This window comes from Rhineura floridana, chromosome 7 (genome assembly GCF_030035675.1).
Source record: "Rhineura floridana isolate rRhiFlo1 chromosome 7, rRhiFlo1.hap2, whole genome shotgun sequence".
In the NCBI taxonomy this organism is placed as follows: Eukaryota; Metazoa; Chordata; class Lepidosauria; order Squamata; family Rhineuridae; genus Rhineura; species Rhineura floridana.
In genome coordinates, this window is record NC_084486.1 from 85,111,930 (window position 1) to 85,128,865 (window position 16,936).

General features: G+C 42.0%; 1 protein-coding gene across 4 annotated transcripts; it reads left to right on the forward strand.

The window, feature by feature from the left end:
* The first annotated feature begins 239 nt into the window (after positions 1-239).
* Positions 240-10,789, forward strand: TWNK (twinkle mtDNA helicase). 4 transcript variants are annotated; one of them, XM_061636187.1, is made up of 5 exons: positions 240-417; positions 3,791-4,031; positions 5,693-5,800; positions 8,121-8,262; positions 9,125-10,789. In XM_061636187.1, exons 2-5 carry the CDS (start codon positions 3,910-3,912, stop codon positions 9,446-9,448), a joined length of 696 nt encoding a protein of 231 aa, XP_061492171.1. In that variant the 5' UTR covers positions 240-417; positions 3,791-3,909; the 3' UTR covers positions 9,449-10,789. The 4 variants fall into 4 exon arrangements, with proteins under 4 accessions (XP_061492171.1, XP_061492167.1, XP_061492169.1 ...); XM_061636183.1 differs by having other exon boundaries at positions 332-1,908; XM_061636185.1 differs by having other exon boundaries at positions 332-1,020.
* Positions 10,790-16,936: the final 6,147 nt, after the last annotated feature.

Sequence of the window (16,936 nt, forward strand, 5' to 3'; positions counted from 1 at the left end):
CTAATATTCCAGAACACCTAATATCCCGCAACCGCCCCGTTGTACAACAATCAGATGCTTGCAGTGAGAGTTATACTTCCCTACTTTTCTATCTCTGCGTTTGGCGGGCTATCTTCTTCCAACTTGACGTTTTAGGCCGGGATTTCCGTGCGAACCTTTAGTGACGTTGCCGTATTGTTGTTCCGGGGCCAAGGCAAAGGCGCGCTCCCTGCAGCTACACGTGGGGGGAATTATGCTAGAGTGTGGATCTGTCCGATCGTGCAGCAGCGGGCGGGAAGGTTGAATTTTGTGGCAGGTGTTGCTTGTTGGAGGGAATCGGAGCTTCGTTCAAAGCGGCTGGCGTTGTGGGGGCTGCAACTACCGGGAATGATCTTTATTTGTCTACCGCAAAGCAAAGGGCACGGGAAGATCTGTACCGTAAGCGAGGAAGAGACGAGATAGCGAGTCCTTATTAGGTGGTTGGGGTAGTCAGAAGAAAAGCCGGGAGGTAGAGGAAGGGGTGTTCGAGGATAAGGTTGTTCCTCTGTTGAAGGTTGGGGGTGCTTAGGGAGGAGGGGATGTCTGGCAAGGTGGAACGAGTATGTGAGGCTTGTTGAGGAGGGTATGTTTCTCAGCAGGGATTTTTGGTATGCCAAGATAGAAAGTTAGTGTATTGAGAGGATGCTCTTAGTGGGCAATTTTCTACCATTTGTACAAAAAAAATGTGGCTTCTCACTCGCTCTTTGTGCAGTCTTTTGAGTCACTGGGCTCTTGGGGGAAGGTGGATCCTTGCAGGTAGCAATTCTTGCAGGTATTACAAGAAGGAAACGCTTCCATCCCCAGAGGGACCAATCCCGCCTGTTTCAGTCACAGAGATACGCCAGTATCTGAGGGCACAAAGTATCCCATTTCACGATGGCTATAGTTGTCTTCATGTGCCCAGTGTTTTTGTGGAGGAGCAGCAGCAGGTTCGCCATAGCTACACCCTCTTTATCGACAAGACCACTGGCCGCTTTCTCTGTACAGCCACATTGGTTGAAGGTAACTGGCAAGACTTCCAGGCTAGTGTAGAGTTGCGACATAAAGGGATGGTTGTGGGTGATCCGGAAGAGGCCAGCGGGCAAAGGGACCAAGATGGAAAAGATGCCTTGCATATATGGGAGCGAGCCCTGCTTCTCTGGGAACTGCTGGATGAGAAGGAGACACAGGAGGCTAAGGCTATGTTTGGCATTTGCAGTGTCTCAAATACCACTCTTAAACGGTTTAGTGTGCGTTATCTGCGGACTGCACAAGCCTTGGTCTTCCCATGGTTCAGCCCCCGTGGCACCAGCCTGAAGGGGCTAAAGCTTCTGGGAGTTGAGCAGCAAGGTGAAAGCACACACTATGTGGAGAACACTCTACCCCGCCCAGGAGCCTATCACAACCTCTTTGGGTTGCCACTGATCAGCCGGCGAGATACAGAAGTGGTACTGACTGGCCGGGAACTGGATACTTTGGTGTTGCACCAGGTGACTGGACTACCCACCTTGGCCCTTCCCCGGGGAATTTCTTGCCTCCCACCAGCCCTTCTTCCCTACTTAGAACAGTTCAAGCGGATCACCCTGTGGTTAGGGGAGGACCTCCGGGCCTGGGAAGCTGCCAAACTCTTTGCTCGCAAGCTGAACCCTAAGCGTTGTTCTTTGGTGCGACCAAGTGACCAGCAACTCCGGCCCTTGGAAGCTTTCACCCGTGGCATGAACCTCACCAAAATTCTACGTTCGGCCCTTCCAGCTGGCCACAAGTCCATCATTTCATTTCGCCAGCTTCGGGAAGAGGTATTTGGGGAGCTGGCCAACGTGGAACAGGTGGCAGGAGTCAAATGGACACGTTTCCCAGAATTGAATAGACTCCTCAAGGGCCATCGCAAGGGGGAGCTCACTGTCTTCACAGGTGATTAGCTGTGTGGTATGTGGTGCTTTCCCTCTCCCCCTCCACTCACCATGTGTGTGATTGCTCAGTTCCTCTTTGTCCTAGTACTGTCGGGCTTTCTATCACTCTTATGCCTTGGCTCACTTGTCAGTCACAGCCTGTTACCTGGAAATCATTCTTCCGCATAACCTCTCACAATGTGGTGCCTCTAAAGGATAGTACCAGTAGCTTAATGACCCATTGTTCACAAGGCTTTGGCAACTAGAGGCTTGTTGAGTCATCAATTAGAAATTCATGAACTACATCTTAATACTGTGTTGTTCTTGACTATCTTGTCATTATGACTGTTTGCCAGCTCAAGGACTTGTTGCACAGTTGGACTGCCTAATGGTGGTGGTTCTGAGTTGACAAATGTTTGCCTACAAGCACATGAGAGTGTAAGGTTTAACCTATATTTTCCTGTTCTCTCTGTTGGGCCTCTTTCATGTCACTGGTTGCCATGAATTTTGATTGCCATTAGCCCTACTAAATAACTATTTTTGTTATGTATTGTTTACATCTTAAGTGGAGGGTCTTTTATTGATTGGGGGTTACATTGCCCATAAGATCTGGTAGGATGAGTTTAAAACATGCATGTGCATTCTTGCATATGGGCACACATCCCTCTCTTCACAGCAGTGGTGGTTGGTGCCCATTGGGAATGGGAGGACAGAAGTCAGGAAGACCAACAGTAGGTGGAGCCAGAGCCAATGACAGGTAGAGTCAACCAACTCTAGTTTTGTCCCCCTTCCTGCTGAGTTCTACAAGGACAACACTGACACTAAGGAAGAGAAGGAAGCTAAATGGAAATGTTACCTACTGGACAAGTTGTAAGCAAAAGGGTGGGCAGACAGGTGGGAGACTAGCTGAAGGCAGACGGGTTGGTGGGCATTTGCCCTAATGGACCAGCCTACACAGATTACAGGCATGCACTCTTATATGCATGTTGTCAAACACTTTTTCATGTATACACACATACCGCTTAGACATGTGAATGATTAAGTGGTACATAAATGTCTAAAACAAATACAACCATATGCATCTCTCTCTGTGTGTGTCATGCAACATGTGCACATATGCCCTGTTCCCTCCAAAGGTACAAGCATGATTGGCTGCTAGTATAGGAGCTCCGGGGGGAGGTGGGGGGGTAGAGACGAGTGGATGCTGCTGGGGAGAGGCCTGGTGGTTTGCTGTGCTGCTTTCCTCTTGAGCTGAGACCTGCCTGGCTGCCTTATAAACTTCAGTTCCGGCTGAGGTCATGAGGATCTGCCTAAATTAAAGGCAAGGCTAAATTAGCAGGAGCTGTTAGAAAGTTGAAAGGACTGGATTGGTTGGTGGTGGAGCTAATTTGCCTTTACAGTCCTGCGTACATGCATGAGGACCCTAGAAAACTTCCTAATAGTCCACACTCTCCTTTCATTGTTTTGAATGGAATTAATTCCTTAACTGCTTAAATAAGGACTGAAATGAAGTAAGAGTTATCATCTCAGGTTTGTATTCATAAACGCATGCTATAACAAAATGTCATATGTTGGATTCCTGCCTCCATCTGGTGTCCTCCTAAGACTGGTTTCCATCACATAACGATGGAGTTCAAACTATATAGAGGTGCACTTGCAAAGGGTAAGAGGGATGCTACTGTCAATGGGAGAAATGTTTGTGCTGCAGAGTTAAATCTCTTTGTATTATATAACCACAGAGAAGCTGCACGGTATTTAACCTGTATGTGCAGCTGCTACTTGTTATTCACCCAACAGAAGACAGGGCCCATCAGTCTACATGAAAACTCAAGCTTCAGTTATCTGCCATTTAGGTTGGAAAGCCCTGTCCTCCAATTAATTATGTCCTTGTCTCTGTGGAACAGGTCCAACGGGCAGTGGGAAGACAACCTTCATCAGTGAATATGCCCTGGATCTCTGCATACAGGGGGTGAACACTTTGTGGGGCAGCTTCGAGATCAACAACGTGCGCTTGGCCAAGATCATGCTGACCCAGTTTGCTATAGGGAGGCTGGAAGAGCAGCTGGAAAAGTATGATGAGTGGGCAGACAAGTTTGAGGATCTTCCACTCTACTTCATGACTTTCCATGGGCATCAGAATATCAAGTAAGTTTAGGTTGCAGCTTCCCTCCTGCATGTCTTGTGTTCATTTTCTTGATGTGATGAAATGGTAAGTGTGGAGTGATGTCTTAGTTGACTGAGATACTAAGGCTGCATTCCTCTTCATATTTACAGGGAAGTAAACACAAATGGCTATAATCAGTGGAGCTTATTTCAAAGGAGACAGGTTTTGGACAGGAGCTCAAATGTGTCTTGGGAAAGGGAATCTGCCACAAGCAAGGGTCAGTATTAATACTAAAATAGAAATTGAGGAATCCTTTGCCTGCTTGGCCTTTATATTGTGTCCTCCAGCCTGTCAGACTAGTGTTCCATCTCCACCCATATTAAGTCAACATAGTGGAAAAGCCACAGGCCAGTTCTAGTGTGTCTTTGGCAGTCATTTCTAGCCCCTTGGCAACTTCAAAACTTTAGCCTAAACTAGTATCTGATTTTTGCACAGTTCTTCCATGAAGCTTTTTGAGAGAGTTGCCAAACAGATTATGAATAGGATGTTACAGGATGGCACAGCTGGCTTACCAAAGATTTTATTAATGCTTTAAATTGTGCAGTGCCATGTAGTTTCCTTGCTACAGGATACAGAAGTATGTGTCATAACTGCAGCCTTGTATTTAAGCTCTTCTCCTGGTAGCCACAGGCAATGAGAAATTACATGTAGGTGAATGCACAGTATTGAATCCAGGCAAATAAGCAGGCTGGTGGAAGAGGGACAAAGCACCCATTCTCCTTCTCTTTTTCATCTAAAACCAAGGAGGCTGAACCCAGATTATTTATCTCGGAAAATATTTATGTGCCGTATAAAATGTCAAAATGGTGTCCAACAATATATACAAATATAATAAAACATAAGATACGTTAGAAACAATGGAAAATAATCATAGAAATATCTTATATTTTAAAAATGCATATAGTTGAATAGGCCTGTCGGCATAAAAAGGTCTTTTGAAATTTAGCAGCAAGGAAGCATGGAAGAGTGTTCCACAGTGTGGGAGCAGCAATGCCACATGTCTGTCTTCTAGCTGAAGCCAGTCAGAATTCTAAAACGCAGGGGACAATCAACAGTGCCCTTCTGGATGATCTCAGTGATTGAGCTGGGATATAAGGGCCATTGTGAAACACCTTCTCCCAGGAAGCCCAGCTTGCCTTCTGTCTTACTGTTTTTCACCAATTACTGAAGAGCTTTTTATTTTGGCATGTTTTTATTTTATGAGGCAATTTTTAAAAATATTTTTTTTAACTACTGACTTTGACTCCTTTGGGGGGGGGTAATTATTTTATATTGTTTCTATGAGATTGTATTTTATATACAGTAAGCTACGCTGAGTGGTGTGTTTGCACCAGAAGGGTAGGATATAAGTGCTCACATAAATATTTAAATAAATTGCCCCACGCATCATTGTCTCCATCATTCTGGGGATTACATCTAATACAAAGATACCTCTAACCCACCTTCTTTAGCTACTAACTTAATAAATGTATTTATGTCAATGAACTACTTGGAGGTTTATTGGGAACAGAGTGTGGAATCTTAAGACCGAACAAGCTAACATTTCCTGTCAGAATCTCATTTCAATCCTTCCTTAGTTTGGATTGATGATGGGCGTTGGCCTCTGTATATGTGTGTAACTATGATAATCTTTTCCATGCAGGACCGTGATAGACACCATGCAGCATGCTGTGTACATGTATGATATCTTTCATGTGATCATTGATAATCTCCAGTTCATGATGGGCCACGAACAGCTCAGTGTGGACAGGTAAAACCTCCCCCCCCCATTCAAACATATGCAATCAGTCCTTGTTGATTAACCATGGTTAAGCAATTAGAAGCAGGCAACATGGTCATATTCTTCTCTCCACCCTGGGCACCTATCTTTTGAAGTGTGAATTTCTGTCTTAACCATAGTTAAGCATTGCGTTGACAGTGACTGTAACCCCAGTTAGGGCTAACCAAGTTCCTGCTTAACCAGGTTCCAAGCTGGTTTTAAATCCTACTTAATCAGGATTCTGGTTAGTCTTTCTTGCTAAAATCTTTAATTTTCTATAGGATTGAATACATATATTAAAAAGTTATCTGTAACTATAAAACAGATGCCAGGTTCTTAGTCGTTTTCAAACATGACTTCATTTCCATTACATCCAATTACTCCTGTAAGTCTAGAATTAAAATCTTAAAACCTATCTCATAAAAAATAATTTACCTTCAGGAAATAGGTTTTTTAAAAAATCACGTTACAATGATGCTGAAGCTTATTCACACGCTTAACCCTGAGGCAGTCTTCCCATATCTTACAAACAGCTTCCAATGTTGCATATATGTTTTAATTGCATTTTGATTCTCCTTTTCAAAATGTGTCATAGCAAAAACTTATTGGGTTGTGTCTGTTGGTGTCTTTGCCTTCATGGAAAGCACTTCTACTCATCCATTTGGGTCACCTTATTTTTTTGCTGATTCCCCCACGCACCTCCTGCAGCCCTTTGTGCCATATTCCCTTCTGTTCCAGAGGGTTCCCAGTCTTCGGGGGTGGCTTAAATTGGTAAGGAGATCTGCAGAAATTGGGTGCCCTGACTTGCATGAGCAGAAGTGTTTTCCGCTAAGGCAAATACATCATTGGATTTAATTTGCTGTCATTATAAACCATATCTTGTAACACCATTCGAAAGGGACTGTATGATTTCTAACTCTTTTCAATCTACCAGGGCTGTGTGGTCACGAGTCAGAAGCAATTTTGGGTGGAGTTGAAGTTGGTAGAAATGTACCAACTCTGGCTTCAAAATAAAATTAATAATTTGATTTTTTTGTTTTAGTGTATTTTAAGGTCTTTTTATGATGTCTTAAAGTGTTTTTAGCGTTTCTGTTTGCCGCCCTGGGCTCCTGTTGGGAGGAAATAATAAATAAATAAATAAATAATATACATTTGCCATTTATGAAGGAGTCGGACAGTAGATAAATAGAGGAGTTGGAGTCGAAGGTTTGACGTACCGACTCCACAGCCCTGCTATCTACTGCAGCTAGACTGTTAGCGTATTAACACACAGCTTTACATTTCCTTAAGATACTGTCTAACACTATTCAGTGATGCTATATGGGGAGATAGCACTGTGTTCAGTTAAAAAAAACCTACTCCTGAATGGTTTGTTCCACAGCTACCCAAAATGTTTTAATTTTTGTACACCACCAGCATATATGTATAAAATCTGTTTCCTAAACCCTAGTTAGCCTTTAATATAGTTAACTTCACCTCTGACACAAAGCTTAACCATGGCTAAAGTAAGTGGTGAAATTCATGCTCTAGTAAATAGGGGAGACAGGAAAAGCGAGCCCTTGGCTCAGTTTCAATTGCTTAACTATTGGGAATTTGGGGTTAGATCCAGAAATGTATTAACTAAGCATGCAGTGAAGTGCTGTGAGGGATGAGCATGTTAAATCTACATCATGTATTTAGCCAAGAGGTTTTGGGACTGCCCCAAAATGGCTTAAATTAGGACTAAAGTGAAATTAACTTTGCCTGGATCCAGCCCATTATGTCTACACTGGCCATAAGTAAACTAGATGCCAGCAGTTAAATATGTATTGCCTGTTTTGATGTTCCACTGTTTAGTGGGTTGGGGTAGGGTTTGTCCTTTTATTCTTGTCGATGGTTGAACACCTTTAGCAATTTGGTTAATTGTTGTTTTGTTTTTGTGTTTATATTATGGTTTTTGGATTTTAAATGTTTGATAAGTTGTACTGTACTTTTGTTTTGTAAGTCACTGTGAGATGTTTTGTAAAAAGCAATGAACAGATATAATAAACAGTAATGATTAAATAAATATGAAGATGTCAAAGAGGAAACTCTGGTAGGGGGTCCCTCATTGCGAGACTGACGGTCAGTCTTATTGTTCTACTTGGCATCCTCTGCTAATATTCTTTTCTCTTCTCCCATGGGTAAAGATCCCATCCCAGGAACATTCTTTCTTTAGCAAATGTCAAATGGCGTCCTCTCTCCTTTTTACTTCGCTGTTCATATGTCTAATGCAATTATATCATGAGATTTTGCTACCAGATATATTTATTCCACCATGTCACTGTTCCAGGCTTGCTGTGCAAGACTACATTGTGGGTGCTTTCCGGAAGTTTGCCACAGAAAACAGCTGCCACGTGACTCTGGTCATTCACCCCCGGAAAGAAGATGAAGAGAGGGAACTGCAGACGGCTTCCATTTTTGGGTCTGCAAAGGTGAGTGTTTGTAAGGAAATTGGCAGGTTTTGGAAAGCTTCCATTGGCATTTTATTTGGAACTGAAAGTTTCAGTCATACAAAACAAGAGTTGATCACACCACTCTGTGTTTCTAACATAGTGACTGCTGGAATTGCTAGTTCATGGTATGCCCTTCTGGCTATAGGTAATCTGTGTCCCTTCAGGTGTCGTTGGACTACAGTTCCCATTATCCTTGACTATTGGCTGTCCTGGATAGGGCTGATGGGAGTTGGAGTCCCATAACATCTACAGAGCCAGAGGTTTCCCATCTCTGGGTTACAACCATATATCTTTCTGCATATTTGAGATAGACTAACTAGATGCTTTAACCATCTTCTACTTCAGAACACCTAATGATAGAAGTAGGACAACTTCAGTTGGCAACCTCAGATGTGTTTGTGCTTAATTCTCTCCCATTCCAGTCAGTGGAACTTAGATTGCTTGATTTTTGACTGAATTGTGTCTTCCTCCCTTTTAAAGAGGTGTCATTATTTTGATCCTATGAGGGTATCTACATCATTATTTTTAATCTTTAACTGGCTAGAAGAGCTGAGGAAACAACCATATCTCAGCTTATTGGAAATTGTTCCTTGAGGGCAAAACTATGCAGGTAATCCAGGATGGTGGAAAGGCACATAACCCAGAAACAAGCATGGTGGGATCATCTGACTGGTCCATCTGCCTCATTCAATATATTTTTTATTCACATCACATTATTCCAAATCTGCTTTTTTAGCTGCAGTTCTTCCTCATCATGTTGCAGTGCTGTATGTGATGCTATACAAAACAACCATCCTTTCCCTACTCAAAGGATAACTTTCCTTCTGTGTCTCTTGCACAGGCCAGCCAGGAAGCTGACAATGTGCTGATCCTGCAGGACAGAAAGCTGGTGACAGGTCCAGGCAAGCGCTACCTGCAGGTCTCCAAGAATCGCTTTGATGGGGATGTAGGAGTCATTCCTTTGGAGTTTAGCAAAGCATCCCTCACCTTCTCGACCCCCATCAAAGGCAAAGCCAAGCTGAAGAAGGTCAAAGGTGACAATGACGTGTCTCCTAAGACGGCTCCAGCAGGTGCTGGTGGAGCTTCAAAGAAGCAGAGGTCTCAGTCGCCCAGCAGCACAGCCCCTGCCCCAGGGACCTCTCCTGATGAACCCATCAAACCATGAGGAGAACCTGTGGATGATTCAAAAAGAGTTGGAAGCCAGCAAAGTCACTGCCTCCTGTCTGATCATAGAAGCAATAATCACAAGATGAAGAAAAGCATTGGCTGGATGTTTCCTGCACTGTTGCGTGATGTTCTCCATTGGGATCAGGTGCTAGAAAGCTTTATGAAATCTGTGGATAGTAGCAGGATTTGCAATACCCTTTACTATCAAGCAATACTCTGAAGAGGAGACTAGCAGATGGGTGTACACGTGCATGCACCATAGAAAAGAGCTTGCTGTGTACTGGGGCAGGTGCAAAGAAGTAGTCCTGTTTTGTGGTCTTCAGCGTAACCTGGGCCCAGTTAATGCTCATTAGCTGCAAACAGTGAACAAGATATTAAAAAAGAACAGTGGGGTACACAAGTAGTTTTATGTAATTTTTTACTAGTATGTATAAGGAATAAAGTTTTGCTGCAAGCTGGAAAAGTGCTAGATCTCTGGCATGGGATCACAGATGCCAGCAGGGCCATGTTGTATATCTGTTTTGTAAAAATTGCTGGTTAAAATGGTAAATGTTGCAAGAAGAGCTCTGCTTTCCCTCCTGATCTTTGGGCTTGAATTACAGAGTGAATTGTAGGTTGAGCCTAAGACGAGTCAGCAAGACCTACATTTTAATGAGCCATGGGTTCAGCAGGGCAAGGAGATTGATAAAGCTCTGAGCTGTGGGGGTTGAATAAATCATTAGCACAAAGGTAATTGGCCTCAACTGCCCTCCCTTCAAATTCTTTTTTATGTGCCTTCTCCATACTGGCTCTGAATGCTACTGTTCTGACCTAGTATGGATTCTGGAGAGGAGTTTACTTGGAGAGGGGGAAAAAAAGAACTATTCATGTGTTCCAAAGTGGGCTCTTGAAAAACTGCCATTAAGAAAAGTAATAGTTTTATTGAAGAAGCCCCTTCTAAACCATTCATGGTTTCCTTAAACTTCCGATCGATTTCCACTTCTGTTTTAAGCACTGCATCTGACATATCTCCATTTAGAAGATAAACTTGTAGAAATTGCTGCTTTTCTGAAGATTGATCTCAAAACTGATTCTGATAAATGCACAAGCTGGAATGCTCTGACATGGACGAAAAGTGTGTTTCCTCAACCTTTACATTGTTAGTGAAATGAAGGACTCTTGGTGGGAGCAGGAATCCAAAATGATAACTGACTGTGATTTGGTGTGACCCTACAAGCCCCAAGAGGAAGAACGCCTATCTTTTAACAGAAATAATGCATGCATTCTAGTGTGCAAAATTATGGGTTACTTGACATTGTGTTGATGTGTCATTTATTTAAATTAAAAGCCTCAGTTTGTACTCCATGTATGATGTTCTTTATATTGTCCACAAGAGGCCAGCCTGTGTTAGGCTTTTGCCTGCCTTTCCAAACTGAAGATTTACATGATATTTCGTCTGATTTCCATTTTAACGCACAGTTCCTCCATCATGTTCCAAGCACTGGTATGCTGCTTTAAGCTCTGAAATCTCAGACACAGCAGCTTATAGCAGCCAGCTCATTAAAACAGGTTATTTGCAGTGCTCCTAACAGTATCACCTAGCATAAGATTTCCTAGACTTAACACTGTCACTGATAGATTCTCAACTACTCCTCCCTAAATAAATCTCCAGGTAAAGAACTTCCATAATCTTCTGGATTCTTACATATTCTCCTAGTTAAGAGGTTGTATCCCCAATTACACACACTAATCCACCTTGAGTCTGTTTGCTGCTTGTTCTGTTCTCTCATTAGCCATCAATTTTTCTCATTTTTCTTTGATCTTACATTGTAGATATTTAAGAAAGTCTATAATTATCCATTCTGCCTGCAAAGGAAAATACTTCAGCTTTTTCTCATCTATTTCCCACTCCAGAACCTGACCTTGTATTTAAGCAAAACTTGTGCTCGTGGAATAAGAGTAGATCATAGAATAGTAGAGTTGGAAAGGGCCTATAAGGCCATCATGTCCAGCCCCCTGCTCAGTGCAGGAATCAAACTTAAAGCATAGAATCAGAATAGTCAAGTTGAAAGGGGCATATAAATCAGAAGCACAAAAGGTCCTGCCAAACTGATGCAGGAGACTTTTGGGAGTACAGTACGGCCCCGCTTTACAGCCCTTTGCTTTACAGTGGGGGTCTGGAACGTAACCCTCTGTATGAGTGGGGCCCTACTGTACCAGCTTTGGAGAGAGGGGAAAATACTATTTCATCTGAGTGTAGGGTTTCAGGGCTAAATTCTTAGGGTTTAATCATCCCTGATCAGTGGCTGTGCTAGGTGCGGCTGATAGGAGTTGTAGCCAAAATTTTTGGAGGGCACCTGGTTCAATCAAGTGTTAACTGAAGGAGATTGTTTGTGCTGGAGCCATTGTAAAAAGAACAGCAGGCCTAAGTGTGGTTTATCGGAGGTGTTGTATGATGCTGAGCACATAAAGACCCACTCATGGGATGGCAGCCAGGTGTAGCCCAGATGGACTTGGTCAGCTTTTTTTAAAGTGCACTACATTTTATATAAACTTCGTTATGTTTAGACTAATCTCTTTGGCCTAGTATGAGTAGGACATCATTCTGACAAAATATGTGGGAAAACTAAGGAAGCTTTGTTACACTGCATCAGACCTCTGGTCAATTTAGCTGAGTATCATCTACAATGGTGTTCTTTGACCCAGATGACTACAACTCCCATAATCTCTGACCATTAATTTGGTTGTAGCCCAACAATCTCTGGGGACCCAGCAGTGAGAAACACTGGTCTACTCCGCTGACTGACAGCAGCTGTCCAGAGGAGACCCTTGCTCTTCTTGGCTTATTAAAGTTTGCCAAGGAGGTGTGACCACGTGGATCCAGAGTATGGTCAACGCCTCTTTGTGGGAGCGAGTGAAAGAGGTGGTGATTCGACCGTTCCTAAAAAAAACTACCCTGGAGCCATTGGTTTGTGCCAACTACCGCCTGGTCCCAAATACCCCTTTTTAGGGAAGGTGATTGAGATGGTTGTGGTGCAGCAGCTGCAAGTACTCTTGGATTAAACAGATTATCTTTATCCATTTCAATCTGAGTTCAGGCCTGGTTATGGGACTGAATCAGCCTTGATTGCCCTGATGGAGAAGGACAGGGGAAGTGTGATCCTGTTATTCTTACTTGATCTCTCAGTGGCTTTTGATTCCATTGACCATGGTATACTTATGAGCCTACTTGGTGAGATGGGTATCAGAGGCACTGTTTTACAGTGGTCCTGATTGATCCTACCTCCAGGGTGATTTTCAGATAATAGCATTGGGTGATTGTCTTTCGGCTCCCTGGCAGTTGTAATGTAGGTCGCTGCAGGGTGCCATCTCATCCCCAATGCCATTTAATATCTATATGAAGCCCTTGGGAGCAGTCATCAGGAGCTTTGGGGTGAGGTGTCAACAGTATGCTGATAATACCCAGCTCTATTTCTCTGTAACATCTGAATCAGGAGAGGCCCTGCAAGCCCTAGACCAGTGCCTGGACTCAGTGGTGGGCTGGATGAGGGACAATACACACTGAGTCTGAATCCTAGCAAGACAGGTGCTGTGGATTGGTGGTTTCTGAGTTCAGATAAGTGGTCAATTGCCTACTTTTGATGGGGTTGTACTCCCTATGAACAAGCAGGTTCATAGTCTGGGGGTGCTCCTGGATCCACCTTTGTCGCTAGAGGCCTGGGTGACTTCAGTGGCTATGAATGCCTTTTACCAGTTTCACCTGTTAAGACAGCTGTGGCCATTTCTGGACAGGGATAGTCTGATGTGCTCTATGTGGGCTGCCCTTGAGGTTTGTCCAGAAGCTGCTGCTGATGCAAAATGTAGTGGTGTGACTCTCACTGGGGGCAGGGTGTCGCCTACATGTTCCCTGATGCTGAAATAATTGCAATGGTTGCCCATTAGCTGCCGGGCCAAGTTGAAGGTTCTGGTTTTGGTGTACAAAGCCCTATGCATCTTGGGACTAGGATACCCGAAATATAATCTTACCCCTTATATACCCAATTGATCATTGGGCTCTGCAGGTGAGGGCCTCCTGCAGTTACCATCCTATCAGAAGGTCCATTCCACACAACATAGGAAGTGGACCTTTAGTGTTGTGGTACCTACCCTTGGGAATTCCCTCCCCTTAAATATAAGACATTTGTTATCTTTTTGGCGCCTACTGAAGACCTTCCTCTTTCAACAAGCCTTTTAGGTTGAGACCTTATCCCAGTCTGCATCTGACTTGGAATTACTTTTTTAGAGTTTACTTTTTTAGAATTTTCTTTTTTTAAAAGGTGGTTTTAAAGATGTTTTGTTTTAAAGTCTTTTGTTTTTAATTTTTTTAGAATGTTTTTAGTGTTTCTGTTTGCTGCTCTGGGCTCCTTCTGGGAGGAAGGGCAGGATATAAATGTGATAAATAAATAATAAAAACATTTCACTTCACTCAGCAATGATCTTATACTTGTATCTGTAATAGTTTATATTTAAAAAAACAAAAAGAATGACAATAATTACCTATATTTTTTGTGTCATGCAAATAAACTAAAGAATATAACTTGTACGGCATAATTACTTCTAGTGTTTGTTTTAGAAAATTCAATTAGCTTTCCAATGGTATTTTGCACATTAAAATTTATAAAGTATTTTATAAGATATATACAGATAAAGCGTATAGTGTAGTGGCCATTTTGATTATGTCATCATAGTTAGATGTAATATTTTCTGGGAGTGTCTCCCATCTAATTTTCAAAGTACAATACATATACAACTATAATGTGCAATTTGGAGCTAGTAGCCAGAAGTGAAATTGATTGATTGATTGGTTGCATTTGTATACCGCCCCATAGCCGGTATACTGGGAATACAGGGTGGTAGGAAGGATAGGTGCTATGTTGGCCACAGAATGTAGTAACTGTTAAAAGTTTTGCAAGGTCGGTTGAAGTGATGTTGCAATGTTTGTACTTCTTCGATCTTTTCTTCAGGGAGGTATGGGAAGAACTCCAGAAACTCAAAAGATATGTGCACAACAAGCAATAGTACACCAAAACACATCTGCTGCAGCTACTATCAGTTTAATCTCTAAACCAGTTAAACTAGAGTCCTTGGATTAAAACTACTCGAATCCCTTTGATTCCAAGGGGTTTATATTAATTGTTCCTGCTAACCAACTTGCTAATTAGGTAGTTTGTTTCACTAAAGCACTGCTACCTTCGAAGCTGCAATTTCTAGAATTCTGACCCAACAATGGGTTTTGTTTTATTTTTTAATCACAGGACTTGTTACAAAGTAAAATGGAAACCTGAGGCTGCATGTTAAAGGATAGACTTTAGTCATTTCTGTTTAAACTTAAGTACCAGCTCTTTGCTTTGTCTTTCTTTCATTGAATAGTTTTTTTTTCAAGATTGTTGAGATTTTGAATTGAAAATTATGAATTTGGAAAACAATTATAGTTTGGGATTTTGAATTTGGAGGACAATGATAAACAATGATATTCATATATAAGTAAGGTTGGCATTATGACAATGATTCTATCACACCAGATCCTGGAGAGGCCAGGTCTAGTAGCAGCTGCTCTCTGACCATACTGAGTGAGTGATCCAGTAGTTTGTCAGGCCTTGACAGAGCCCCCTTCATGCACTCCTTGTTCCCACAATGGCCATCTTTCCTGTCCTGGTTCCATCCTGGTTCCCCATTTTTTCTTTTATTAGTCTCCACTGAGCTTTCGACACCAGATTACTTATACCTCATTTCCCAGCCGCTGGACTAATGGCTCTCTCACCACTGAGATCCCTTGCCAGACTTTCCCCTCCTTTCCTGTAGTGCTGGGCCTCAGCATCAGAAGCTTATGCCTCAAAATGGTACATGCGTCTTAATGAAAAGCCACTCCCAACTCACAAATTGCTATGTTGGGCAGCTGCTTGGAGTTACCTAACAGTAAAACTGCCTCTGAACAAGAAACTTAGGAGCTGGCAATCCTGCAAATGTAAAAAAACGTAGCTGGACATGTTGAACTATATATTGGAGCTCATGGATAAGCATTTGTGATTTACAGCAGTCCCCTGTGTGGCTATTATTATTATTGTTGTTGTTATAGTTATTATTGTTATTATGTCCCAACTTTCTTACAGGGAGAGAAGGCAGCAAACATGGTTCTCTCTCCCCCCACTTTATCTTCACAACAAATCTCCATGGCTTTGAATGGAGATTTGAACTTGGGTATATCCCCAGACTTAGACCAGCACTGTGACCGCTATACCATAGCAGCTCTCTGTCAAGGTTCTCCAACTTTTCCATTCAAGGCAATGTCTGTTTGTCTGTCTGTAGTATCTTCTGATTCATAGCAAAGTTCTACAAAATACATGATTTAATTAGTTTTCTACACCATTCTTGACAATTAAAATAAGATCTTGCAAGAGCCGAGCATTAGATCAAGCCATAATTCCTTGCAAAAGACCTTCAGGTTTTTTAAGCAATACCAGTTTTGTAAGAAACCAGATGTGGTTCACTTATGATTAGTACTTAAACTTGAACAAAAATACTATTAAAAACTACTGCTCAATGTGCAGCCCAGTCTTGCTATTCAAAAGGCACTGAATTATATGTGGGAGATTCTGTAGCTTTTTACAAAACATTGGTAACATGAAGTTCTGTGAGACAATCAGGACACCTTTACGTGAGAGAGTATGGATCCCCATATTCATGCAGCCTGATCCTAAACATGTTCATTTATAAATAAATATTTAACTAGGATATATTCCCAAGTCAATCATAATGGAAATAGCAACTGAGACTTTGAGTAAATATGGTTAAGACTAGGCTGTTTTGCAAGTTTTACAGAAGTAGTTGGAGAAGGAGGCATTAGTTCTATCCTCTGGGCAGAATCAGGCCTGTGGAGTTCAAGAAGTTTATTTATTTATTTTTATTTTTTATTGTTTGATTTATATCCCGCCCTTCCTCCCAGCAGGAGCCCAGGGCAGCAAACAGAAATGCTAAAAACACTTTAAAACATCATAAAAACAGACCTTAAAATACATTAAAACAAAACAATATTAAAAACATTAAAAAAAGCTTTTAAAACACATTTAAAAAGGGTTAAAAACATATTAAAAAAAACACATATTTACAAGCAATTCTAACACAGGTGCAGACTGGGATAGGTCTCAACTTAAAAGGCTTGTTAAAAGAGGAAAGTCTTCAAAAGGCGCCAAAAAGATAGCAGAGAAGTTAAGATCAAAGGCTACTTTTGCTAAGCCTTTTTATTGCATCCGGAAACAGCTCCAAACTTCTGGACTAGACCTTCACTTGCAGTTCTTATTCATAATTCCCAGTTATTCTCATTTGTCTAGGATGGGTCAACTAAACAGATATGAAATGTTACTTGTCTCAATGAAGTGGCCACTTAGTTAACTCTAATTGTTCCAATTAATCAGCTGTTCCACCCAATGTTAAATGAAGGTCTCCAAGTTTGCTTCAATACTATTAAGTG

Bases quoted from the DNA above. Each gene is read 5' to 3' on its own strand.
- TWNK (XM_061636183.1), top strand. From the start codon at position 702: ATGTGGCTTCTCACTCGCTCTTTGTGCAGTCTTTTGAGTCACTGGGCT. The intron at 4,032-5,692 runs GTAAGTTTAGGT...TTTTCCATGCAG, and splicing joins CATGGGCATCAGAATATCAA to GACCGTGATAGACACCATGC. The intron at 8,263-9,124 runs GTGAGTGTTTGT...TCTCTTGCACAG, and splicing joins CCATTTTTGGGTCTGCAAAG to GCCAGCCAGGAAGCTGACAA.